At 47.8% G+C, this 27,894-nt stretch overlaps 1 protein-coding gene across 3 annotated transcripts in view; it reads left to right on the forward strand.

Annotated features, from left to right (window-relative positions):
- NTRK3 (neurotrophic receptor tyrosine kinase 3) overlaps nucleotides 1-27,894 on the forward strand; it is a 204,164-nt gene that overhangs the window by 31,657 nt on the left and 144,613 nt on the right. For all 3 annotated transcript variants that reach the window (XM_088172619.1, XM_088172617.1, XM_088172618.1), the window contains exons 2-4: nucleotides 1,436-1,510; nucleotides 2,931-3,002; nucleotides 21,157-21,225. In XM_088172619.1, coding sequence (XP_088028745.1) covers nucleotides 1,436-1,510; nucleotides 2,931-3,002; nucleotides 21,157-21,225 — 216 coding nt within the window. The remainder of the gene's footprint in view (nucleotides 1-1,435; nucleotides 1,511-2,930; nucleotides 3,003-21,156; nucleotides 21,226-27,894) is intronic.

Here is a 27,894-nt window from a genome sequence, read left to right on the forward strand (position 1 = left end):
TCTGAGCTGATGAGCAGGGCATTGGGAATGAACTGTGACTTACCCTGTCATGCAACAGCACTTGGGAACTTGTGCTATGTCCTTAGAATGACCCCTCTGGGCATGCAGACAAATCACGGAACATGTGGAAAGCAGAGGTGACTCTTATGGGTCTCTGCTTTACTTGGATCTGCATGGTGAGAGCAGAGAAATACGAGGAGATTTAGTCCAGGCTTTGTGTTTTACTTTTTTTGAGGTGGATATTATTTGGTGTGTGGCTCAAGTAGATCCATGTACTTCCCTCATGCTAATTTATCTGTTCTTGTGCAAGTACAAGGCTGGAGGAGGAGCTCATGGCCCCTGTGATTGCTCTATAAGTGGTCTAAGATTCCTCTTCTGCTTGCTCATCCTCTGGACCACCATGTGGGGGCCTGCAACCTTCTTGCCTAGAATTACAGGATAGTCGTCAGTGTTTTCTCATCACTCCAACCCTTCCCCTCTCCAGGGTCAGGTCCAAAGCCAACTATTGCATCAAGGCAGATGTGAGCTTGGGTGCATGTGTTCAGAGACTTCAAAGTTGGGCTTCTTTCACATATTGTCCGAGGGGACCTGCCAGATGTTTTTCCCCCTCTCAGTTGACTTTTAGAAAGGACTACCTCCACCTGCTTCTCAGAAAAGACCCGCTTGAAAATGTTTGTGTTTGTGGTGGGAGGGTGTCTGAATTTAATCAGTGAGAAAGCCAGAACTGGCCAAAGACTGCTTGAGACATGAGGACTGAACTCCTTTCACACCACACAGCATTGCAGAGGCCTGTGGCCACAGCCAGGCAGCCACACTGCTGCCAGCATCACTCCTGTGCTGCTGATAACAGGGGACCCTGCTCTCTGGGGCTGCTGATCTGTCACCTTCCCCCGCCTCTAATATTTCCTGAAAACGCTCCTGCAGTGACAGATCTATTTCTGTTTTTGTTCTCTATAACATAACCTGCCAGACTGCCCCAGGCGACTGAGGAATTTGTAATAAAGGCAATGTTTCCAAACGAAGCTTGGTGCTCTCCTGCCAGCAGTGCTTCCAGCCAGCAAAGACGAGGGCCCTGTTTATCCACCCCAGTTAGAGACTGGATAAATATATTACTTTTTTTCATTTAGGCCCTAAGTTTTTGTTGGGAGGTTTTATTTGCTTTCATTCTTTTCACATGAACCATTTCAATCGTCTTTGTTCACTGATGTGTGCAGTGAGGGACAATGACTTGGGCAAGGATATTCAATGGCTTGGTTGCACATTCCATGCTTGAAACTGTAGGTAAACCCATGTTATTTGACTTTTCCAAAATGCTGGGAAAACAGAATGGGGCTGGGTGGTAGGGTATGGCATCCTCCCTCTGTGTGCTGTCCCTGGCATGGGCTCAGCAGCCATCTGGTTGTGCCACAGCTGAGCCTTTCCTTCTTCTCCACAGACACATAGAGAACTGGAAGAACTTGCAGACACTGAACGCCGTTGACATGGAGCTGTACACGGGACTCCAGAGGCTGTGAGTATGTCCTGTGCATTGGGGAGGGGAATGGGCCTGGGCAGCCCCTTCCTTCCAGCAGAGCCATGGCTCCCTTCCCTCTGCAGCCTCCATGCTGCCAGTTTAAGCTGCTGGATCTACCGTGTTTTGCTATGAAAGTCCACAAAATGGAGATGAAATGCTTTTTTGGTCTTGGCTGGATCTGTGAGGAGGAGGATTGCTAGCTCCTGACAGCTCTGTCAACACACATCAGCCCTGACCTCTCCTCTCCCCTGCTGTTCTGGTTCTGGGCTTGTGTGCTGCTCTGACTCATTCCAGCCCCACAATGTAAAATTCCAGCTGTCTCCACCAATCCCTCTTTGCTGGGCTGTTGGTCCTCATTTAGTGCAGTTACCATCATGGTGGTGCTGTGCAATAAGGGAATTGCATCTCCCTGCACAGCTCTCCGAGCATGGACAGAGGTCAGTTTTGTGCGTCATGGAGGGGAAACTGAGGTCCATGGAGCTAAAGAGACTTTGCATATGCTTGGGAAGCCTGGCCAGGCAAGGATGCCACTCAGTCTCTTAATTCCCCCTCCTACATCCTCTGGATCTATGAGTGCCTTGGATGCTGCATGTGGAGATGCAGAACATTGCTCAGCGCTAATCAGAGACTCTAATAATGTGTTTCACTGGGAGCTTTACATTAAGGACAGCTCCCATGTGGGCTGGAGGAGCTGTATGGGGCTGAGCACTCAGTAACCAAATTCCAGTAAGCTGTGCTTTTAACACACAAAGCAGGCTGGCTGTTCTCTCCTCACCTAACAAAGCAGCAGAAACAGCAGATATTTACAGAATCACAGAACATGCTGAGCTGGAAGGGACCTACAAAGATCACCAAGTTCAACTTCTGGTCCCCAACAGGACCATCCCCAATAGTCACACCATGTGTGTGAGAGTAGTGACAAATCCTGGTCATAGTACTGACAGACCTTTTCCAAAGCAGGCTGTGAAAAGGATTCTTCTTCCTTCAAGATCCAGAATTCCCTATGGAAAATAACCTTCCTTATCAGAGCTGCAAGCAGCAGGGTTTCCTCTTAGGTACGAAGATGGGAGATGACTTTGCTGTGGTTAGGTTTGCTGTGGTGCTTGTGGAGATGGAGGGAGAGCAGAGGAGCAGGAGATGGCCTGTGCCACCCCAGCAAGCCTTGATGGATGTGGGAGCAGAGCCTCGTCCAGCAGCAGCTCTGTGCTGAGCCAGTGCTGTTACCACATCAGATGGAGATGAAAAACCTGAATTCCTTTTTGCTTGTAGCTCATCAAGGCTGCCCAGGGACAGATGTTTCTCCTGGGAATGGCCTGGGAAGAAGTTGTAGGTTTCCAGCACACCTCGTGTGCTAAGCAGGGCTTTAGAACAATTGTCTGCCTTGACTCCACTGCTGCCCTTCTGCATCTCTCTGCAGGACAATCAGGAACTCAGGACTACGAAACATCCAGCCACGAGCCTTTGCCAAGAACCCCCACCTGCACTACATGTAAGTGCCAAGGGCTCCTGTCCCTTTTTGCCTCTTCTCCCTATGGAAATGTGATTCCCAAGGTGCCTTTGGGGTCAGCAAGGAGAGCGGAGGGGAATGCTGATGGGGAAAGAGAGGCAGAGGTAGGAAAGGGCAGGAGATGGAAAAGCAAAATGCACAGGGAAGTGGAATGGGCTGAAGTGCAGGATGGGGAGAGCTCCTGCTGGGAAGCTGAGGGGTTTGGGTTCCTAATAACTGCCCTGGCTTTGATGGTTGCTCTAACAAGCACTGCATCATTACCAGCCTGGTGGCTGCTGCACATTTCCCTTTCTGCAGAGTTTGGGGGCAGCTGCCCCAGCACACAGCCAGAGCCTGCCCCGCTCATTAGTTTTTAACCAAAGGCTGCTTTTCTGACACAAATCCTGGGGTATGCAGCTGCCAGCTCTGCTGCTAATTATTGACTTCTTAAACTGCAGGGGATGTGGGGTAGGGATGTTTTGTGCCAGAGAGGTTGGAGCCCTGTTATCGTGGGACATCACACAAGTGTCCAGCTGCTGGGGTATTGTTAGCTATAGAGTGGTGTTCACAGGGAATTTCCACATCCTTGAGGCCAAGGGCACTGATTTCTTTTCTAGATGTGTATTTACTTTTCCCAAGGCGATAAAGCAAAGCCTGAATTTCAGGCCACTGTGCAAGGTGCTTGAAATATTTTGTCCGAGTGTCCAAGATCAAAGCCCTCTCTGCTCCACTGTAGATATGAAAGGTGAAAAGGGTTTGGTGAGAGGCCCTGGCCTCGGGCACGAGCTGATGGGCTGAATGGGAGGTTGTGTTTATCCCTGCTTTTTGAAAGCATTGCTAGTGGCTTCTTCAGTGAAAAAAGTGCATCCATTTGAGTGTGTGGGTGCACTTGGCCATCGATACAGACTTGTTCCTGGGGCAAGGAGATGGATGCGACCTGCAGAGCAGGATAGATTTGTCTTTTGATGTCTGCTCAGAGATGATGTGAACTGAAAAACCCCAAAAGCTTCCTTTTTGGAAAACCATTTACAGTTGCTAAGTGACAGTAAAGTACTTGCTAAATAGAAGATCTGCAGTACCAAAGGGCATGAATAGTTGAGGGCATTGTGCACATGAACTGAGCCTTTTTGAGCTTAAAGAATTGCATATTTTCATAATAAACCCTCGTTATGCTGACCACTGGGATACTCCTGATTTCTGCTCTTTGTTATTTTGATTTGTAGCATTTATTTTGTGTTTTTTCTAGTTGTTCCTCGGAAGCCTTCTCTCTGAACCACTCTCAATTGATTTTTTTTTTGAGGGTTGTTTGTCAATTGTGCAATTGCTGTTTATGTGTTTATCTAGCAGATAAAATTAATAACATTTGATTCCTGATGAAATTAGTTTGGATGTCATAGGAGTTTAGAAGGCCATGTATGCTTGCTTTGAGGCTGAAATGTGCCATTAATGTGTACACAGGCAATTGTTGCTGCTTTTCCCCAAAGTGTTTGTTTTTGTCTTTTGGAATTACTTTTGTGAGTGGAAAAAACCCCACATCCATCTTCTGTCAAGAGTTAGGATTGGTACGTGGTGATGAAATATGTGTTTGTTTACTGCTTGGGCCCTGTAAGATTGATCATGTTCTTAACATCTTTCTTTCCTTGCCTTTTGGAGCTTGAGGCAAGTAAGTATATTATTTGCTTGGTGTTTGCCAGTGGGTTTTGATGCTGTTCCTGGATCTTGGCAGTGTGGATGTTCCCGTGGGGGATGCTGGGCAGTCGAGGATGGAGACCTGGTGCTTGCAAGGCTGGTAACTCCCTGCTGCTTCCCAAAGGCTCTCAGCCCAGGATGCTCCCTTGCAGCCAGGGTGGCTCCCGAGGCTCTGCAGAGCCTGGCAGGTGCCTGGTGCCACCTGGGATCCCCTCCATGGCCTCAGCACTCTGCCAGCACATCAAGGTGTCTCCTTGGCTGCTCTGTCTCCCTGGAGCTCAGCTCAAAGGCCTGACATTTTCTGCAGCCTCTGCACGTAGGAGCCAGGGATAAAAGGATTAATGGAAATGTCACTCTGCTGTAGCCAGGTACAGTAGTGGATGGGAGTGAAGGATACTGTCCCAATCCTCTCGTGGTGGGGTTGTGTGCAGAGCTGGGACCATGGGATGGTGCTTTAGCCTTGCTGAGTTACTGCTACACATTTTCACTGCCACCCTGGTTTTCTCTCTCCTTTGATGGCTGTTTGGATGGCTGCTGGTGGAGCTGAGTCAATTAAGTGACAAATGTGTCTAATAAATGTTGGAGTGGCTTCACTGCCAGGGAAGGTTGGCACAGGGTGGTGGGGACCCTAGGCTGGACCTTTGCAAGGTGTTACAAGCTGGGTTTGAGCACTTTGTTTTCACTTGAAGCTCGTGTACAAATTCTGAGGTCTCAAAAGCTTATTTCCACCCCACACACGCCTCCCTTCCCATCCTGGGTTAAATCAAAACTTCCTGCTGAACTGAGTTTTTTTTCCCAGTGCCTTTCATCAAGGTTTCCTCCTCTCAGATGGGCCAGATAGCTCTGCCTTCTCCCAGTAACATCTATTTCTGGCCCTTCCTCTGTGCACGCGCTTGTCTTCAGACCCCAGCTGTGCAATCACAAGCAGATCACTTATCCCAGCTCTAATTGCAAGAGCTCAGGTTTGTAAGGGTTTGGGTGAAGCTTGGCTTGGTTTTTCCCTCCTTCCCCATCACAGAGTCAGGGAGGAAAGGTGGGAAACCCATGAAGGAGATTTTAAGCATTCAGCTGCTCAAGTGGTAAACCTCAGAGTGCTCCAAAGTGCAGTCTGGCAGGGTCATGTCTGTCCTTTTAAGGTTTGAAATTAGCTGTATTAAGTGCAAGGGGCTTGAGGCTGATGTAATCAGTGGAGGAGAGGTGGGTGACTGTCAGCCAGAGGTTGAATCTAGAAATAGCTTTGGTTTCCTCTTCCTTCTCCTTGAATGAGGTCAGTTAGGTCTCCATAGCCTTTCTGGTCATTGGTGATATGAAGCCTATCACTGCTCCAGAGACAATCCAAAATATAACAGTGGATTTTGCAACATGGATCTACCTCTTCTGTTGGTGGTTGGGCTGAGACAGTTCAGTCCTCCTAGGACAAATACTGGCTGGGTGCTAAAGAGAGGTGGATGTGTGTGTGATCTAAACTGGATATCTTCCTGTATCATGTACCCTTACCTGAGATCATCTCACTGAGAGAAATTGCATTTGTAGGTTCCTGGTCCAATGTCTCTGGATGTTTTACAGCCCTTTGGCCATTGCAAGGATGGTCCTGGACAATTTTGTGGACAGTTTTGGATGTGAGGACCGACAGGGCTTGGCTGTGGAAGACTGAGCCTCTGTAGCCAAGGTTTCTGGATGTTAGTGTTAGCAGGTGATGCAACTGAACAGAAGAAATGTTTGTGTTGACAGAAAACCTCAGTCTTTGGCTTGAGGCTGTACAAGAAAACTCTGGGGTGGTTCCTAAATTTGAGACATATAAACCATCTGAATACATATTTACTGTGTTGCTGCGTTTAGCACAGCTTAGTGAGGAAAGAGCCTTGCATGCTCTCACTCTCTCTGTCCTCCTAATGACACTGGAAACCTTTGGCCAATTTATTTGAACTTGTAGAGGGTTACGAGTTGGGAGGTTATCAACTTCCTACACATATCATGAAACTAGACAAAATAAAGAGAAGTTGTAGTGCCTTGTGGGGAAGAATTCAGCATTACCATGTTCCTCATTAGGCACTGGGAAATCCACAGCAGAACTGAGTTTCACAGTGCACCAGGAATTGGTGCACAGGGGAGGACAGGCTTCCCACTGGCTGTGGGATAGTAGAGCTGTGCATGTAGGAGAGCAGGGTCCCAGCAGGCTGTGCCTGCAGCCAGACAAGTTAATATTTGCAGTGCCTGAGTCACCCTTTCCTGGGAGCAGGTACTTGAGAGGTTGTGATTCCCTCTCAGTGTTTTCCTGGGCGGCTGCATACTCAACCAGCCAGTCAGGAGGCACAGCCTTGTATTTGCAGAGGGTAATTGTGCACACCTTATTTATTGTGTAGTAAAGAAAACAAATTAAGGCTGTGTAATTACAGAGACAGGCATGCTTTTAAATAAGGCTTAAGTAGTCAGATTTCTATTTAGAAAATTAATAATTGCCATTTCTGTCTGCATCAGAGGCTCTTCTTAAACTGTCTTCTGGAGGTTTATATGTGCTCTAAATTAGTTTGTGGGCCAGCCCAGACACAGCTTCTATCAAAGAGCACTCTCTCAGTGTTGCCTGCCAGAGTGAGGACAGGGTTGAAGATCAAGCTTTCCTTTCCAGTCGTCACCCAAAGGTCTTAAAGATGGAGACCCTGGGCTGGTTCATACTGCATGTAATTGTTTTTTTCAGTATGGTGTGGTCAGATGACCAGCTTCACGGTGTTTTTATCGGTGTGATCATGTTGGTCTCTTTCTCCCTAAAATGAGGATTGGGGAATAACTGGAAGGTGCTGGCAGGAATGCTGCAGGGACATGCTTTACCTGTTGAAAAACATGGGCTTCTTTTCATGGGCAAATTTGATTTGTGATTAATCTGTAGCTTCCCAGAATGTCCTTTGTAGGTTGTGGTGTTTTCTGAGGATGAGCTGGCTTCAGTGCTCTGGTTTGGTTCAAGGCAGTTGTGTAGTGTCAGATGAATTGGTACCTTGGTATTGAACGTAGTTTGTAGGTTTGGTATTGGGATTCCCAGAGTCATGTTACAGGTTTAGGTTTAGATAGAAAAAACACAAGGCTGCATCCCCTGAAAATTAAGGGGGATGAGGTAGTGTGAAGTTGAGTTACCCTCTGCTGTCTTCAGTGCTGTGTCAGGACAGGACTCGTAGCACTCCAGAAACTGAGGCCTGTTTGCTTTCAGAGGCTTCAGGCAATCCTCTGCAAGGCTGGCAAGCTTCACTTTCTTTGCTCTGTGTGTCTGGGAGCTTGATTGAGATCTTACGCTAAATAAAGAAATAAGGTATCAGATGCTGAAATATTCCAAGTGGAACAGTTTCCTCTCAGTCATACCTTGAGGGTCACTTTCCCTGTTCAGTGGTTAATAATCTGTTCTCTTGCTCTGAAAGAGCAATTCTTAGATATGAATTAGGGTTAAACTCTCTCTATCTTTCTCTATCTATAACCAGCTCCAAGCCCTGTGCCTGCATGCAAACCTCCACTTGATTCTGGATGTCCTATTAGCCTTCTGCCTCCTTCCCAATGGTTTCTTCCTGCTTTGTCCTTTCACCACTGCACTGCTGTCATTTCCATCCTGGCAGTCTAAAGTGTTGTGCTTTAATTGGTCTTGATTTCCAATCCATGCCCCTGAATCGATGCAGCCTCACAAGGCTGCGTGTATCAGCTGGGCACAGTGTATGACAGTGTGTGAGCTCTTAGTTCACTGGGAAGGTGGAGTAAAATGCATTTGCCTAAACCACCTTCTTGATAGTTTAATGTGTTTTGTTTTGCATTTCCTAAATAGGAGTTAAATTTCTCTGTGAATAATAAAATAAGAAGTATGAGAAATATTTAAACAGCCTTTAAGTTCTAATAGATGAATATTCCTTTACTATCCCTAAACAGGTAGCAGTTTGGGTACCTTTTGATTCCCATGTGTACTCTAAGACTGTTCCTGCTCTAGCCCCTTCCAAGATCAAATCACTGTGCTGCAATTTACTTAGGGAGGCATTTTCCCCCATATGTCTCCAGCCCTATAAAATTCTGGGCATGCCTATAGCACAGCCACTAAAATAAACAGCTGTAACATCTCCTCTGCTTCCATAAACTTTCCTGTTCTGCTCCCCATCTGCTTTGTCCCCTGGATGCCAGTGTAGTGCAGGTCCTTGCTGATATGCTAATTGGCAGCAGGGGTTTGATGGCATGTTTATTCCCAGTTTACTGCCACAGGTGACTGATAAGCAGTTTACTGCAGCTACTCCTTTTGTTGCAATGGCAGAAGTAGGTCCTGTGTTTTACCAGCCATTGTGCACAAGACCAGAGGAGAGCCTAGTTCCCTGCAGGACTGTCACTTCCCTTCAGGCTGGGTTGAAATAATTTGACCTGCATTCTGAGGGCTGAGTAACTAATTCCTGGCTGCAGGCTGCCTTGCTTGCCTGTGGAGAGGGTTTACTGTACTGTGATAGAAGGGGAAGCACTGAGTTTGTGGCTGATGTACTCTAGTGGGACCTGAGAGAGAGTTTCCAAGTTAAGCACTTCATGCTTTGTGCCAAGATTTGTCCTGATTCGGTTCCCCATCTTAAAACCTGGAATAACATTTATTTTCTCTGCATTTATTTAATCTGTTTGAGACATAACACATTGTATGATTTCTAATGAAACCTGGCCTTGAGCTGTGGAATGCTGTTGCAATGTAAGATGAGTTACAATAACTCTGTCACAAATAAGTTTTGCATTCTCAGATGTAATGTCTACCACTCTGGTACCTGGGCTCTTAGGACTCTACTGTGGGTTTGTGTCTCCTTCCTTCCTTTGAAATGTTGAGATGATCTTTCCAGTTACATTGTGAGAGTTATTTCGCTTTCTGAAATTTGATCAATTGTCTTTTGACGGACATGCGAAATGGGCAGCTGTGGTTTTTGAAAAGGTCCTGTTTTTTTCCCAGCCACTCTTTAAAAAAGTCTGTAAACAATGCTGGGAATGTTTAAAATGAAGCTGTTCCTACAATGATGTGAGGTTTATTGTGTGTTGGTTTTTGTATTTTTTGTTTGATTGAGGTTTTTGGTTTTGTTTTGGGTTTGTCTTTTTTTGTTTGTTTGTTTGTTTTTTAAACAACATTTGATTAAAATGTGAACTTCAGACAAGTTGATGGGTTTGGGCGAGTCAGCCTCTGACCAAGTCTTTGCTGTGCAACAATGGCCTGATGGATTTTTTTGTGGTGAGCTCCCTCTCAAAGAGAGGCACAACATTTCTCTTGGATGTGATCCTGCAAATGAGACATAGATGTGGTGGGGTTTAACCAAAGTACAACTGAGACCACCAAGAGCACAGAATGAGCTGATTTCTGGAGATTTGGGCATGACAAGGAATGGATTTTGTTTCTAGGCTTCTGAGATCACTGCAGCATGGAAGGGCTCCAGAAAGAGCCTCTAAGTGTCCCTCTTGCTTCCTCCCCAAACCCTGTCCTACAATGCATTTCTTACCTGCCTGTGCCAGTGTCAGAGGAAAGAGGAACCCTTCTTGGGAGGTGATACCTAAGGACACGGAAACCTGCTTAAAAGCTGCTGGGGGATTGAAGAGTCATGGCAAGATGAGTGGAAGTTAAGTGACCACAGAAGTTATCTGTCCTGGGATTTTTCTTTCCATGATCCTGGTTTACTAGCAGTATCGTTACAGGGCTGTTTTTTCCTTTTTGATATACTGGCAATAAGCACTAGGGCAGAAAAACAGAAACATTAAAATCATATGGTATTTGAGCAATAAATACGACAGGGCATGAATGATGGGACATTAATTCATGATGGTGTGTGACAAGGCAGGAATTTAAATGTCATAAGTTAGGCACCCGTGAGTTTTATTGGAATTATAAAATTTTATTAGAATACTGGTCAAAGGGTGGAGTTTCCCACCAACCCTTATTTGTATTTAGGAAGGGGTGAGTTTTGAATTACATTGGATGCAGGAGGCTGTGGGGTGTTTAGAGGGCTGCCAGAGAGAGCCAGAGGTGTGTCTCCCCTGGGAGCTGTGGGTGACAGTGTCTTTAGCCGTGCTACTGCCTGAGGATGACAGTGTTTCACGGCTGAAGCCACGCTGGGGCATTCCCGAGCCCGTTCCCCAGGGAGCAGCGCTGGTGGCCGGAGCGTCCGTGCCCGGCGCCCCCGGGGCCGCTCTTCAGCACCACGGACAGGGCCGGCGGCTGCTCCGCTCCCCGCCGCCCGCAGCAGCCTGGCCTCGGACCCAGCTCCCTGCTCTGAAACCTCCCAGAAACCTTCCCTGCCCTCCCAGCCCAGCCTGCAGTTTGCCCCCCGCCTCTTCTGCCCTTCTCTTGGAACGAGCTCCTTCCCCTTCCACCCCAAGCTCTCGGAGTGCCTGTGCTCTCCCGGCTGCAGCTGCAAGCTGGCTCAAGGTGTGGTGTGGGAGCTTGCCTGTGAGGTGCCCGGGCTGGTTTCACTGCCAGCAGTGCCTTTTTTTGTCTTCCATCTCTCCTGCTGTGCAGCCAGCCTGCCCAGCTGCCTGTTTGACAGCTGCAATACCTGCAATATCCCTGGAAATGTTCAAGGCCAGGCTGGATGGATCTCTGAGCAACCTGACCTGGTGAAAGGTGTCCTGCCCTTGGCAGAGGGTTTGGAATGATATGATCTCCAAGGTCCCTTCCGGCCCAAAACTCTCTAAGATTCTGTGAATACTAACTTTCTGAGCTGCAGTGATTCCTGGCACTGACTGTGCTCTGCAGCGTGAATGGATTTGTTTTGCAGCACTACTACCCGGCTGCTGTCTGGGGGTTTCTCACATGAGTAGTTCTCTAGGACATCTGCCATCCAACCTCGCTGCAACCACAATCCGTGGGCTTTGGCTAAATGTTTGCTGTATCCAGTTGTGCGTGTTGATAATTGTGGGTAATTTGCTGTCTCAGAATAATGAAGGAATGCCTGCTGCACTCTGAAGCACTCAGTGCTTTGTGGTGATTAGTCTTTTCATTTGAAAATATTCCTCGCAGTGACCAGCAAAAGAGAGTTCTTTTTAAATACATAATGTATTGAGAAGAATGTAACTTTTGTGTGCAGACATTTCTGTTTATTTTGACAGAGTTAACTGTCAAAAGCAAAGCGTGTTTCTGCTTTTGGAGTGGTTATAAGTGTGGAGTGTAGCAAGCAGGCTTCCCTGGGTTCTGGCTGGATTAAGTCACCACCAGTTCCCTGTCCCCCTCAGCCAAGCATGCCTTGGGCTGTCAGGAGGCACATCATGCCACGGCTCAGGTGTGGCTGCGGGCAGGTCTCTTCTCAGAGCATGATTCCTCTCTGAGTGCTCAGCTGCTGCAAGCAGGTTTTTGGGCAGAGGTGCTCCTCTGAGCCCGTGCTCGGGTGTGTCCCAGGCACCTGTGTCTCCCTGCTCCCCATTCCCACCCCACAGACATGGGGGGAGGCAGCAGCCTGGCAGGAGGCAGGTCCTACCTGTCGCTCTCTGTCTCCCAGGCTGAGTGTTTTTCTTGTCATTTGGTGAGGCATAGCTGGAGCATGTCAGCCTCACCTCCTGCTGTGGCCAGGAGGCTCCGCACAGCATGGGAGGTGGCAGCTGCCAACTCTGCTGCCTGGTGGCATGGGCCCTTAGGTTCCCCTGGTGTACACCTCCCTGTGCCAGCCCACTGCCCCTGCCTGTCTCATCTCTGGTCCCTCGTGGTGCCCAGCTCTGTTCCCAGTGCTGGGGGTGCAGTTAACTCTGTTCCCTGCCAAGGTGGGGCGAGTGCTGCAGGCTAATGGCAGGCTTTCTTTTCATTAGCTGGTGTAAACACAGGGCTCTGGCAGCAACCTGCTTTTCTGAGCCCAGGAAGACCATTTTTCCTTTTATCTATAATTTAGTGAAGTGTCAAGCCACAGAAGTTTTAATGATAATAAGCAGCAGAGGAAATTTATTTATTCGCTGCAAAGGTGGGTTTCATTCCAGGGTTGGTTTTTTTACACTTCCCTCACAAGAAATGTTGGCTGCTCATGTAATCTCACTCCCAGTGTGTTCAGGCTACCTTCCCCGAGAAGCTCAGCACTACAGTTCCTGCTTGGCTAAATGGCTTTCCAACCTTTCTCCCACGCATGACACTGGGGCCAAGCAAACTGGGAAAGGAGGAGCAAAGAAAATATAGTGAGGTGGGAGCATTCGTGTGCTTGGTGAGGTGTAATGGGATTCACGAGTTTCCCATCTTCCTCCTGTTGCCGTGCATCTCTTACATCTGCTTCCCAGACCAGCCTCTGTGATGGATTTGACTGCTGAAGAAAAGCAGGGAAGGGCTTTTTTTGGGATGCCATGTAGTGCTTGCCTTCTGTCAGCCTATGAAGATGCCAGTGCTGACTGGAGACAAAAAAGTGGATTGATCTCATGTGGAGGGACCAGGGCTTCTTCTTGAGGTTCAGGAAGGCAGAGAGTGGAACTCTGGGCTAGCCAAAGAGGAGCAGAGGATGGGATGAGTCTGTAGCAGGGGCCAGGCTGGAGAGTGAAGGTTACAACAAGGAACTGGAGCAAGGAGTCTTTAGGGAAGAAATGGGAAGTGGAAGGGGGATGGGTGTAGAAGAGGTGACAGGGAAATGGATATGGAGAGGAGAGGGAGGATTGACTGGGGTAGGGAAGAAGCACGTGTGTGTGGGAGATCTGCAGGTGGAAGCAAGTGTAAGGGAGAAATGGGTTTGCTAGGAAATACGTGGGAACTGTGCCTCTGAATTAACCAGAACCTTCCTCACCCCTTTCAATGTGGCTTTGGAGGCAATATTAGAATCTTCCTAATTATTTTTCTTGGACGAGTTTTGCTATCCTGATGATATTAATTATTCTTAAAGGTCAACAGCACTCACTTGAATCCCCTTCTGTTCTATCATGTAATCAGTTAATTAATTGGAAACCATTTAGCAGAGTCTGCCGAGAGCTTAGCCTGCCGTATGCCCTGTTGTTTTGCTATTGCTGGATATATATATATATATAGTTTTGTATTTATACCTCTTCCTTTCTTCAGAGGCTCTGAAGAACTCTTGGTACCATCCCAGTGCATTACAGCCTCTGGCACCTCTCCCTGAGTCAGGAAAATTGGGGCTCAGGCCCAGCTGTTAGTTTTCTCTTTGCTAACCCCTTCGAGGTTATTCAAGGCTTGTTGATTTCTGGGCATCCAAGTAGGTAGAGATATTTGATTTTTATTTTTTTTTTTAATATAAATTTGATGTAAGAACCCTCTAACAGTCCTTGTTCAGGAGGAAGAGGGAGCACCAGAACCTGTCCCAGCACATCTGTGCTCGATGAGCTGATGTTGAGGCTCTTGTCCTTGTCCAGCTCTCCCATGTCTGCCTGGGCATTTGGAGTGACCTCCCAGCTGGATGGTACCTCTGGTGAGCACCTGTCCCTATTGCTTCAAAGATGTTCATAGAATCATTAACATTGGAAAAAACCTCTAATATCATCAAAGTCCAATTATAGTGTACTCAGAGATGCTGGGAAATGCCCTGTGGGCATCAGTCTCTTTTCCATGCCATCTCCTCAAGCTGTGCCTTGCCTCAGCTCTGAGCTCTTCTCTCACACAGAGATGGGATTGGCTCTGGGTTCACTGGAAACCTGTGAGCAGGAGGCATTCCCCAGTCATTCTTTGTTCCCAGCTTGAAGAACAATGCAGTTTGAAGCAAACAGGGCTGGATAAACCCTGCCTCTTGCTGGAGCTGGCAGCTGGCAGCCCTTGTCCTCAGCCGGCACGCATCTCCAATATTACTTCTGCATGCCAAAGCAGGAGGAAAGCCCAGTGTACAGAAATGTTTCAGCCTAATGGATCTAGAATTGCTGCAGTTTGGGACAGAAGAGATGAGGTGGGGGCAGTGCAGCCCTGAGGACCTCAGCTGCAGGAGGGCCTCTATGGGGGAATGCTCTTGCTTGTTGCAAGTTGTTTTTTCTTTTCCTTGAGCAGAAGACTGGCCAGCTCTGTGGATGCTGCTGGACTCTGCCCTGCAGGGAAGCTGGCAGGCAAAGGGAAAGCAACTGCAGGGCTGACCCAGCTTTTAACCTTTCCTCAAGTCCTCTGAGAGTCCAGATGTCTTTGGAGAAGAGCAATGGAAACTGCACAAAACAAGGGCGAGATGAATACAGTGCAGAGGGCCAGATCCCTGCATCTGATCTGCCTCAGAGCACAGGGACAGTGTGACCCACATCTGGTGACGCCTTCCCATCTGTACCATGTGCTGAACTGAGACTGTGAGCAGCAATAAACTCTGAGGGGTGATTTGTCTCTGAACAAAGCTTTGTGCAGCTGGGAGATGCCTCAGAAGAAATTATTTGGAAGGTGTGGGAGTGTCATGGGGTAGGAGATGGCTTTTAAAATAAAGGCTGGGCTGGGTTGAAGGCAGCAGCAGGACATGGCTACTGTACTGCAGGGGCATTGGGAGGAGAGGAATGGAGCACATGTGCTGCTGGCACTGCCTGTGGGAGCCCTGTGACTGAGGTGTAGTGCCTTAATGCCTTCCCACTTGCTCTGCAGCTTTTGTTTTTTAATGCTGTGTTTAAAGAACAATGCAGGAGACCAGCCTCTTCCACCTCCCTCAGCCCTGTTTCAGTGTGAATTTGAAAATCAGGGTCCTGCAGCTGAGAAATACAGAGGGATTGGTGGTTCCTTCCTCCAGTACCACACCTCCAGGAGCAGTGGTGTGCATGTTGAATGGCAGAGTGTCTCCTCGTGTGTCACCCATGATGGTCCTTCTCTCCTCTCTGGTGCAGGATCCTCTGATTTTGGGAAATTATTGCAGATTCTGAGTCTATCCCTAGAAAAGGAAATAGTCTGTGAGGAATGAGATTATTATGTCATGGCACATGCTGTGTGACACATACCTTACAAGGTACAGGACAGAACCTGTGGACAGGAGAAAGGATATAGTTTTGCTGCCTAAGCACATAAAAGAAGATTGAACCTTGCAGACTTTTTGGTTCTGCTGTGTTTGGGGTCAGAAAGGCCCTGGGGGTTGCTGGGGTGTTGCTTGAGGAGCAGAACTGAGCTGTAGGCAATGCCAGACCTCTGTTAATTGTCTCACTCCTCCACAGCACCAATATGTGTGTCCTGGTGCTGAGCCTGAACAGGGAGCAAACTCAGGAGAACTCCTGGCAGCTATGAAATCTCAGGCTGACCAGTTTAATCCCTGTTCTGCTCACTCTGCTTTCTGGGCATGCAAGGCTTGCACGCACTTGGCAGTGCCCAGTCCTTTTCCAGGCTGCCTCAGCTGTGTCCTGCTGGGACTTGGGGCTGAGCTATTGGAGATTCCAATCGAGTCTAATTTTGCAGGGCCTGATTTGTGGGGAGGCCTGTCCTGCCACAGCTTCTGGGACTTGTGGGGGTAATTTTAGCACATTCATTAAGGGAGGACAGTACATTTTTTCCCTTAATGAGCAAAGCTGCTTACTAAACAGGAAGAGGAGGGAGGGGGACAGGGAAGGCAGGGAGGGTGATGGGGAGTGTAACAGTGCTTTTAGAGGTCATTGGAGTTATCTGGCAGGGATAAGAAAGCCACAAAATGACTTTCCAACATTTCTCTGGTTCAAACCCAAAGCTTTAGCATCTTACTTGCTGCAGATACAGAGCCTGAATGGAGCTGCCCCTACAGCAGCATGTGAGGCTGTAGCATTCTCCTCTCCCTTGGCCACCAGCACCCAGCTAAGGCTGCAGTGAGCTGGGAGATGATGGGAAGCACCTGTTGTGCCCAAATATGAAGGGAGTCACATGCAGTGCCACCAGCATATCCAGCACTGGGGACTGCAGCTGAGGATGTGCATCTCTCCTCGCATTTCTGCCAGGCACTCCCTTGTGCTCCCTCAGCCCCAGCTGCTCTGGGAAGTTAATCCCTCCCAGTCAGGATTTTCATAGTGGCACCATGTTATTAAAACGTGTGAAAAACTTCTCCCATGCAAAAATAAATGTGTCAGCTTGGAAACAAGGGCAAGTGGAGGATGGAGCTATGTGGAGGAGGGACAGGTGCCCAGGGTCCCTCCCCAACAGCAGCGTTTCTGCCATTGCGTTGAGCTGAGCTGCATAAAATAACTTACAGTTTAATTACAGGGGCTCCTGCTTGTTGGTGTCATTAATGAGGCAACTGGCTTAATTTAGCTGAATAAAAATGGCTTTAATAGTGGAAACACTTTTGGCTGCTGGGTAATTAAGGGAAAAGAAAAAATGCTGTCTCCTCTTGCATTAAAGTCCACTTGTTCTGGTCCTCACGGATTTGGACTTGTTTGTTCCACTCTCACCCATTCCTTTTTTAACTTCAGGAGCTTGTTCAGGACTCTATGGGGCACTCCGTGGCCACATCTGTCACTCATGCTGTGACAAAATGGCAAAGGTCACCTCCCCTCCCTGTTGGGCACCAGCAATGTCTTGGCAGTGCCTGTGGGAGAGTGCGTGGGACACGGAGTGTCCCCTCCTGAAATGGAGGGAGAGAGCAAGAACTGGGATTTAGCTGTCACTCAGAGGTAACAGCCAGCCCTTGAGGTGTGCAGTGAGGTGCTGGTGCAGAGGGCTGGTGGGGATGGAGTAGGAGCCTTGGGAGCACAGCTGCTGCAGCAGGAGCTCTGTGGAGTGGTGCTGAGCCTGAGCCATGGGTGGGTTGGGTGGCTCTGCCCTGGACCTGGTCCAGGTGAGCTCTCTCCAACCCTCTCTCCCTGCTCAGCTCCTTCTGGAGGCAAAAAGCAACCTGGCAGCTACTTCTTGATACTGTCTCCATGGAAAAGAGCATCTTGTGAGTGATGGAGAAAATGTCCCATGGCAAAGAAGCAGTTTGAATATGTTCCAGGAGTGCTGATGGCAGATCTGTCCTGGGAGAGACAGGCTCCTGTTCATGCTGAGAATTATGCAGGGAAGGCATTTTGCTTCCCTCTGCCTGTGTTTCCTTGATGTGTGATGTGCTGTATTTTGTTACAGGTGGAGCTGATGCATAGGCTGTTATAAAGGTTGTCTGGCACACTGCTACAGGACTGTTTCCACTTTCCTATAATTCTGCCAAATTTTAATTGCTCAGGCTGAGGTTCTCAGGTTGGGTGTCTGCTCCTGGCTGATTCTATTTTTTATTATTTCTTTCTAGTCTCGTATAAGAGCTTTCTCAAATGTTTGAGGGGGTAGAAGGGAGGTTGGGAAAAAGCTGTTTTGCTCAAGATAGAAAATGCTGGTGATGCTGCTGTTACAGAACATTTGCACCCTCCTTTCGTGGAGGGAAAGAAATCTTGTCAAAGGGCAGATTTTGCTTGGAAGACTTGGTTTTGCTCAGGGACATCTTAGGTCAACAGAATGGCTCTTGATCCAGTTGGAAGGGAGAAGTTTTGCAAAGGATGTTCAGTAATGAATAAGGGAGAGGAGTAACAGCTCTTCTTGGGACATTGCTGTTGGTGTGGGAGGGTGTAAAAATGGGGAAGATCATAGGAAATTTGGGTATGATTAAGGAAATTGAGGCTGAGAAATATTTGGGAGTGGTTGGAGAGCAATGAATAGTGTGATTTAGCTAGGAGGGAGAAGGAAATGGGTCAGGAAGGAGAGAGCTGGAACTGCCCAGCCAGAGTATAGGAGGATGAGGGTTCTTGTCACTCCAGTAACAGGGATTTGGAGGTGGTAACAGACTTGGAAATGCTGCAGGAAGGCAGAATGGGCCTTTGAGAGGCTTCGATTTGGAGCTGTGAGAGGACTAGTTCTGGATGTGAGTGCCTTGGTTTTCCCCAACCCTCCCCACTGATGCTGTACAGAACGCTGGGAAGCTTGGTGTGTGCAGCTGAGGTTTGTGACTGGGGGGAACCTTGCAAGCACCAAACAGGAGTTACAAAGTGCTGGAGCTCAGAACCTCACCTCTGGAGCCATAATTTAATCTCCTTGTGTGCATGTACTGTGATTCCATCTTAAATTACGGAAACACATTATCCTTCCCCAGGAAACCTGTCCCATCCAGCATGTGGGATGGATTTGTTCTGGGGAGAAATCACTGCTGTGCAGTGAAGTTTCTCTGGAGGAGCTCTGTCCTCTGCAGCACAAGTCAGTAGCTGTACCCTTCTGTATGTGGAATCCCAGTGCTGGCATCTCTGACCTTTGGAGTTCTTGTGACCGAAATAGTGTATTTTTAATGTGTGTTTGTGTGCAGCTCCTTTCGGTCTCTGTGCTGAGGTCTGTCTCTGAGCCTGAGGAAGGACCTTTGTGACGTTTTGAAGTACCCAAGGTGTCTGTTTCCAGTGACAGACATGTTCCTCCTCCCTGTGTGTGTCCAGGCTGATCTGAAACGGAGCCGTGGGTGTGTGTCCCCCTGACCAGCCCTGCAGAAGTTGATGGTCAGGTCAGATCAAACACTGGCTTTGCCCTTTAAGAACAGAGTCTCCTGCCAGATGTGTGCAAGGGAAGACCCATCTCCTCTCTGCCTACTGCTTGCTGTGGGTTATTGTCTGGGGGAGGGAGGAGGAGGTAGGAGTTGGTTTCCAGGCACTGTGGGAGTTGAGAAGCGGAGCACATCTGCCTGGCAAAGCCCCTTGCATTAGTGAGGATGTATCCTTTCTCCATCTCTCTGTGTCCTAAATTGTAATAACACGATCATGCTATTTTTGATTCCCTTATTTGCGTGGAAAGCCTGTTGTTTTTTCTCTTCTTTTCAGAATCCAATTTTCTCTTGACATTTCTGCCTAATGTAGCAAAACATGACCTTTGAGAAAGGACATTCCAGCGAGATTCACTCCCTCCTCTGCATTTCTGCCTCTCTCCCACATCTTGCTGTCTCTCATGCATCCCCTTTACGCTTCCTTCTTCTCCCTGGGCTGGGGGAGGGAGTTTACTGTCTCACTTTTCAGTAACAGTGAGTTGCTCCTTTCCCTCCCACTTTTCTTCTGTCTTTGCAAAATTTCCAGGTGCTCAGTGCTCTGGGTTGGATAAAGGAGAGAGTCTTGTAATATTTTTCTTCCCCCCTGCTTAGCTTTATCTGCCGTTTTTTGCCACCTTTTTCAGAGACTGGAAGCAGTTTGTCTACAGACGTGGGAATGGTGGGATCATAGTCATGTGAAATGAGGTACCTGTGGTTTGCTGTGGTTCCCACAGCAGGATAGTCTGATGTGAAGCAGAGCCAGAATTTAAAAAGGCAGCACTGTGCCATCATTGTGTTTGGGCTTGTTCTTCTGCCAGGCTCGTGGGGAGCCTTTGGGACCATGCTTTGCTGTATGAGCAGCTTCCCCACTCCTAATTGCAGAGTTCTATGCAGGTGGGACAAGACTAGAATTGCTTTCCCCTTGCTGAAACTCAGTGTAAAGGAAGAAATGAATCTGTCATCCCAAATCCTCGTGCAACAAACCTGTGCCAGCAGGAGCCATTCAGGGGTTTGCTCTCTTGGTTTTAGCACTTATTTGAAAATCAAACTGGGTTTGGGGGCTGAGCCTTGCACAGCTGGACTGCCTTGGGTCATACCTCCTATTTGGCCAGCCCAGAGCTGAATGAACCTCAGGTGATTCACTCCTCTGGCTCTTCATTGCTCTTCCCCGTGGGCCAGGCTGAGGCAGAGGGGCTGCCCTGCCTGCCTGTGGCTCACAGCAGAGATGGATTTGGTGAAGGACGTGAGGCAGCACCTCCTGTGTGTTCTGGAGGCCAGCAAAGAGGTTGGGCATTTGGGGTTCTCCCAGGGCTTGAGATCACCCGTTCCTCTGCTCGCTCACCCCATGGGCTGGGCACTTGGTTGGTGGCTCTCAGGTTGGCCAGGTATCCCTGGGAAGGCTGGCCAGAACAGAAGGTGTTTCATTACCATCTTTTTGTGCTGTTAGAAACCGGGGGCTGTTCTCCTTCTGCTCACCCTGCTCCAGACACATTTCTTGTTTTTATTAGTTCAGTTCCTTTTACATTCTTTCATCCTCTCTGGCTTTCAGCTAAAGAGAAGATGTCTGCTGGGTTGCAAAGCTCTCCCAGGTAGATGAGATTTATGTTTTTGCAAGTTTGGGCAGATGGAGAGAGGGATGGGGAGCTGTTGGCTGCTGTAGCAGTGGTACCCCTGGGTGCAAGCAGCACACAGTCATTCTGGGACACCTGGAAAGCACAGCTACTGCAGATCATATGATAACACCTTGGGTAATCATCGTGCTGTCATTTGAACCTGGCTGTTACTATTTTTAACATGAAGTTTGTACTTAATTTTTTGTTCAAGTTCTGAAATTAGACTTGTTCTTTTTGCTTATGGTTGGTTGAGCTCCAGATTCATGGGTAAGAATCAGACATTGGATTTTTTTTCCTTAACATTGCAGCAGGATATAAATCATTTTTCCCCTTTAAAAAAAAAAAAAAGAAGAGGAACTTTCATTTGGGTTTGTCCTCATTAAAATCTCTCATTATTAAATCTGAACTTGAGTTCTAAACTGCTTGACAGCCTCCCCATTGAGGAGGATGATGAGCTCTGTGGAGGTGGTAGGGCCATGTGCAGGAAGAATTATTTACAGTGACTACTTATTTTTTTTTCTCTCCCTTAATTTTCAGAGACCTCTCCGGGAACCGGCTCACCACTCTGTCATGGCAACTCTTCCAGACACTGCGACTCTTTGAACTGTAAGTCCCACCCTGGGGGTATCTCTTGGGAAAAGACAGGAGGATGAGAGGAGGAACAATTTCCAAATAAAGCTATTTTGAAGCCAGCGAATAATTACCTAAAATTCCACTGGGCAGCAACATCCTTGGGAGGCTTTCCTGGGTATGGGAGCACCAGAGCAGAACTGCTTCTCTTTTAACTTCACAGCAGCTGGCTAATTAATGTCGGGATGATGAACAAGTCATGGCTGGAGTAGTGAACGGTTGACTAACTCTGGGAGCACATTAGAAATACTTACTAGGCCAGATTTTGAGTGAATCTCTTCAAACACTTGCTCTCATCTGTCACAGGGTAGGGTAACTGCTTTTTTTTTAGTTGGTGCACGTGCTTTACAAGACACCCCTGCTTTTTTAGGCCCACAGTTCCCTTTCTCTCTAGCAATGGAGACACCTCCCAGCTCTGATGTGGGAGACCATGGGATAGTTGTGTCTCCTGGGGCACTGGTGGCCTTCAGCCTGTTGAATTATTGATAGAGCATTCAGCATCGTGCTTGAAGAATAAGTGGACACGAAATCAATGGAACGTTGCCCTGATGACCTGTTTTGTTGAATTTTAGAAATAGTTGTTTGGTGGGTATAAAAAAATATATATGTAGGATTTGTCCCAGAGGATCCTGGGAAGCTCCATTCATCCTCACTGATGATCAATAGAGCTGTAAGCCAGAAGTGACTTATGAAAGAATAAAGACAGTCTTTCAAGTGGGAGTAAGTGTGTTATCACCGGTGTTACTGCAGTGTATTTCATTTCTGTCAAATTGTTAAATGAAAAATACTAATAGTGATATTAGAAAATGGAGAAACGCCCTTCTAATGGGGAAATTTGGCTTGCAGAGTTAAAATGCTGAATTCAGAATTTGTCTCCTTGCTGATTACAGCTCTAAATATTTTTCAAGCCTGGCTTGGGTTTCAAGTTTAATAGCATGAGTCATTTGTATTCTTAGACCTTTACTTATTGTCATTGCACTGTCTGGCAAAACTCAGATTGATGGTTGTTACCCAAGAGAGACCCAAGAGTGGAGGAGCAAATGGGACTGCAGTCCTGAGCTGGAGGCATTCGCAGGGCCTGGGGTAATGGGGAGCCTGCAGATTAATGGGAATACTTCCAAAGGGGCTCGTTTTTATGTGCTTTTGCTTCATTTGGTCATATTTTGTTTCTTCAGGCACGTCCCAGGTCTGCCAGCTCCAGCCGGGCTCAAAAGACCAATACCAAGCACAAAGGGAATTGAGAAGCTGCTTTTTGGGCAGCAGAGGCTACTTCACCTGATGGATACATCTGTGTTGTCCTGATATGATGATCCTGGCAGGGAGCTGGTGTGCTTGGGGTGGCTTTGGATGGTGTCAGCAGAGTCACTTGGGGCCAGCACTCTGCTGCATGATGAGTGGGAAGGGGCTGAATTACTTGGCTCCAGTTGGAGCTGTGCTCAGAGCAGTTTTCTTGGAGGCAACAAACCCAATGAACCAAAGAAATGTGGGAGATCACAGGGCTGGTTGGTAGGAAGCTATGGTGGGGTGGGAAAGCAGTACTGGTGTGGTGTGTGCTGTCCATGGTGTCCCCTGGGGAGCCTTGGCATCGTGTGGGGCAGGAGCCTCAGCTGAATCTCTCCTGCTCCAGGCTGTGAAAGGGGTCTTGGCAAACCAACTTCTGGCACCAGCTCCAGGGAGCAATTTAGACCTAAAAATGTTCCTGCTCACAGGGCCTGCCTCACTCTTGGCTGGGCTGCAGTAAGAGCCTGGTCAAGTTCATTTTTCCTAAAGAATTTCTTTAGGTGCTTCCTGACAAATGTTCCCCTCTGAGTTCCTTGTAACTAAGGACCCTTCATCCACATAAGCACAGCTAAGATGGAGATTACCAGAGTAATGTGGTGATGCTGTTCCCCAAACATGACAGGAGAGGGATATTTTTCTCTGATATCCACTGGGATGTCAGTTTTTAAGGGGCAGGGGGATATACCTGCAGCATCCTTCCTGGGACCATGTTGAACCTTGGAATTGTTGGCAAGAAGGCAGCACAGAGGTGTAGCCTGAGCTGTGGACTCTGAATAATAATTCATATAAAGGTATTGGGAATTAAGGTAAAGACATGTTACCCACTGTGAGGTGGTTGTGGACCTGACTGCTAGAAGGATCACTGTTGGTGAAGAAGAACAGATCTCCAAGATGGGGAGAAATTACTAATGGATCTACAAAAGTGGGAAATACTGTATTTTTTTTTTTTAGAAATGCAGAGGATGGGTGAGTAAGAGACAGTTTTTTGGCACACTGAGCTCCAAGGAGGCTTCCAGAACCTGGGAAGGAGATGGAATACATGGCCCACATAAAGCGGGTGTGAAACACTGGTGAAAGCTAGAAAGGGAGTTACAGATTGACATCAGCCAAGGACTTGAAATTGAGCCAAAACTCTCTGGAAAGGGTGGTGAGCAGCAGAGGCCAATGCAGAGACAGCTAGCCTGAGGAAGACAGGCTGAGCAGCAGCATTTGTGCACAGCAGTGGAGAGGCCAGAAGATCCAGGGACACAGGGAACCTGGGAAGAGTGCCCTCTTCTCCAGAGGCTTACATGTGGATGGTTGGTGGAACAAGTGGGTGCAGAGGCTCACCAGAGATGCTTTATACTGAATTCCAGTGCCCTCGTGCTATCAGGCAATTATGGATCCAGGGGAAGGAAAGTCATGCAAGCCAAAACCGTGACTTACAATGAGGCATCTTGGAGCAATGGAGCATGTGGTGAGGGAAGCAGTGGGAGGATTGTCTCCAGGAGAGTGTTGGGAGGAGAGGAACTACAACTGAGTGTGACATGGAGACTGCCAGGGAACATGAGTCCTGACAAAGCCACTCACAGTGAACAATGAGGAGTAAAGATCACAAGAGTACTGGGCAGGTGGATGGCAACTTGGGGCTTGAAATTGCTGCTTGACTGCATCCAAGGAATCACAGCCTCATGAACGTGGTATTGCTTTAAAGAAGAGTTTCTTGTTCAACAGAGCTGAGATTTTCCCCTGCTGACTCACTGAAGAAAGGATGGCAAAAATGAGGCACACTTCCAAAGAATATTATCTCTTGCTCATTCTGGCCAGAAAAAAAGACTTGGAATGGTTTCCAGCAACTCCAGCCCTAATTCCCATGGCATGGGCTGACCTTGACCAGCAGGGCTCGGGCTAATGAGCAAACTCTCCTAAGTCTGAAGCTGAGTGTGTGCAGGGAAGCATCTGACACATGCAACAGCTCATAAACATTGGACTTAGAGCCTTTCTTATCCAGAAGTCACAGCTGGTTTCCTCTGTCATGTCCTTGGCTTCCTTTGTCATGTCCTCAGAGAGCTTAGAGCTGACATTTCAAGAAATTCCTTCCCGGAAAGACCTAAGACTCTGGATCCAATTACATCTTTGGTTGTATAAAACCTTGTAGTCCTGAACATCTTGCTGCTCTGCCCGACCCATCAGCATTTCTAATACAAGCAGTCCCTGCCAAGTTGCCCTGCAGTACATTTCTGCAATGCTACAGCAAGAGGCTTTGGTGGGAATGGGGCACAGCAGCATCTCTGTTAATGTTATGAATCCAACTTAACATGGTCTGTGCCTCCAGCTTTGAAACTTATCACCACCAGCAGTCCTGGTAATAGAGCTGTGGCCATGCAGTGGGTACTTGCCTGTCTCTGCATTAGCCGAGCCAGCTGTCAGCCAGCACACACCACTCCCTGTCCCAGTCCTTCCCTTTCTATCCCAGCCCCTTCTGGCAGGAGTTCAGAAATAGCAGCTTTGGTTGGACCACCAAGAGAAACTCTGGTTCTGGGAAATTAATAGGAATTTAAAAAAAGTAGATTTTGTTCTCTCTCTGCTGAGCGCTCTTTGCTTCTCAAGCTTAGGGAAGTGGCCTCAGTCCCAAGGTAGGAAGAGCATTTTAATTGTAAGACTATGAAACCTTGGCGGGAATTTTATGTGAATTGAAACAGACAAGAGAAGTGTGGCAAGGATCTCTACTGCCCTCTGAGAGGTTTTAGCTGCAGACAGCTTTGCTTTAGCTGATGAGTGGGGAGGCATGGGACAGGGCATGTGTCTCATTTAGCTGCCTAGTCTGGAAAAAAACTGCTTGGGTATGTGAAGTCCTTGTCTGTTCCAGAACACACTGGAGTATTGATGGCATCTCTCTCCCACACTGGTCCACCCTGGTGAAGGCTGTCCAGGCAGTTTTGGGAGATAGTGGGTACAGCTCTCTGTAGGGAGCAAAGCTGGGCTCAACCAGGCACCAGAAGCAAGACTTTTTTTGAAGAGTTGACTTGATGCTTGCATAGCTTTAGGGTTTCAGCTTTGATGGGCCGTTGTCCCATTAAATGACAGCTCATGCCATGATTGCCCCAATTTTTCTCTTTCCCCATCATAGTGTGCCTGTTAGGGGAGGGACTGTGCCTTGAGTACACCCTATTATCACTCTCTGCTTATGGTGCTGGTGGATGGCTCTGTCTCAGGTGCAGGTTCAGTCCCTTTTCGGATGAACTCCTTGAGTGACAGAACAGCTCTGCCTGGGCAGAGGGATCTCCTTTGCAGCTATGATATTTGCTGTTTCTCATAGGCATTTTCAGTTTTAAGGAGGGCTGAAGAAGGTGTGGGGGTGTGCACAGCTCCTGAGTGCCTGCAGCCAAGTGATGCTTTGGCAACAATTGCAGCCTGCATGCAAAAAAATGCCCTTTGGGTTTGTTTGTTTGTTCCAGGAGTAAGTTGTGCTGGATGTGTCCCACAGAGCCTCTTGCCTTAATTCTCACTGGGGTGCTGCACACCCGTGGTGTGAAGCACATGGCAGTGTCCTCTGGTCCAAGATGTCATCCATGTCCACAGGTAGAGGGTTGTAGGTAGTGGAGGTGTGTTACAGAACAGTAAGAGGAAGAGTTTGGAAGCAGCTGCATCTCCTAATGGTCCCTGTAAGGAAGGGATCTGAGGAGAGAATTGGAAGTCCAAGTTTTTGGGCAGGTTTAGAACAGTGTGAGTGTGGCATTGCCTATGCACCTCTCTGGATAGCTGGCTGGCATGGCAAAGCAGGCACCAAACAAGAAGGAAAGGGTATTTTCTGCATGTTGGAAATGCATTAGCAATGCATGTTAGCACCAGTGGGTGCACACATGTGCCCCTTCTACCACAGAGCTGTGCCAGCTGCCCGTGGCACTCAGCACATCCAGCCCGTGATGGGAGTTAATTTGTGTAAAAGCCCCTCTGGGGGTCTCGATCAGAGCGAGTTACATCGCTGGTGTTGGGGCAGGTTGTGGGGAAGTTCTGCCCTGAAGCCCGTGGCTCCTGTATTATTCATGGCCCTTCATGAATTAGCAATGGGCCAGGAAAGCTGCTGTCTATTACTTACAGAGCTGCCCTAAAGTGCTAGGACAGCAGCTCTCCAAGCAGCCTCGTTTTGTGAGGATATTTGCAGCGGAGCAGAATTCCTCCCCCATTGCATCTGAGCTCCCCCAGCTCCCTGCCAGGTCCCAGGGTACATTCTCAGTTACCTGATCTGCCATCCCTTACCCACGTGCCATCCCATGTCCTGCTGGTATCAGTGATTCTGGGGGGCTCCTGAGAAGGAGGTTCATGGTTGTGTAGAAGAGGATGTAAAGGCTGTGCAAAGCCCTGGCAGTACCTGTCAGAGCACGCAGGGAATATCTCATCACTCAAATCCCACCAAATCACTGCACTAATCTGCTCTGGTCTGTTAAATTTAGTGCTTTGGCCTTTGAGTTGCTTGTCTGAGCCTTGTACCTGTGTCACAGAGGTTTATGTGCTTTTGGTGGGAAAGAAATGAACTAATGAAAAGCCACAGAGTGAAGCTTAACTCAGTGTTTGCTCTAAAAAAAAAAAGGTCAGATGACATCTTGAAGTATTTGAAAATGCAAAATGGCATCATTAGGGTTCAGGTTTAGCAACCCTGGATGCAACTAGAAGACCCCTTCACTTCTTCCCTTTGCAGCCCTGTATTGACAAAACAGCAGCTGCAGATGTTTGGAAGGTTGTTTCCAAATCCTGTTAGTCAGTGGAATTAATTTTGTAAAAGCAAGCATGAATTTTTCAGTAACACGTGGAACAGAGCAGGAGAAAAGCTTTCCCCTCTATGGTGGGGGATCTAGACATCATGTGAAACAATGATTTGACCTTTGGAGATGCCCTTCTGCTTTGGGGTGACTGAGCTCACCTTTAGCACTTCTGGCTCTGCTGATCCCAGCTTTCTTTGCTTTACAGTTGTGTGGGGAGATATTTTGTTTGTTCAGGCTGTATCCTAGTTTTGCTCAGCTTTGGTAACTCAGTCCTGGGTGAGCACTGGGCTCTTCTCCCTGCTGGGACTTGCCCTTCTTGCATGTCCACAGAGACTTGCAGAGCTTTAAAAATGTAAATGAAATGGTTAATAGGTTGGAAAATCAATTATAATAAACATTCCTGGTATATAAACTATGTGTAAGTGTGGTTTAAATGAAGTACATTAAAGGCAGTGCTTTTCTTCATTTCTCCTGGCCAGGTCAGCAGGGTCTCAGTACAGTGCTGATTGATTTGATTAAAATGCATGTTCCACTGCACATTAGCTTGTGTTCTGGGTCACCAGGAGCCTGTGTTTGTACAAAGAACTTGGGAGAAGAGCTGCCAGCTTCTCTGAGTGCTTGT

This window comes from Sturnus vulgaris, chromosome 13 (assembly GCF_052056855.1).
Source record: "Sturnus vulgaris isolate bStuVul1 chromosome 13, bStuVul1.hap1, whole genome shotgun sequence".
Taxonomy (NCBI): domain Eukaryota; kingdom Metazoa; phylum Chordata; class Aves; order Passeriformes; family Sturnidae; genus Sturnus; species Sturnus vulgaris.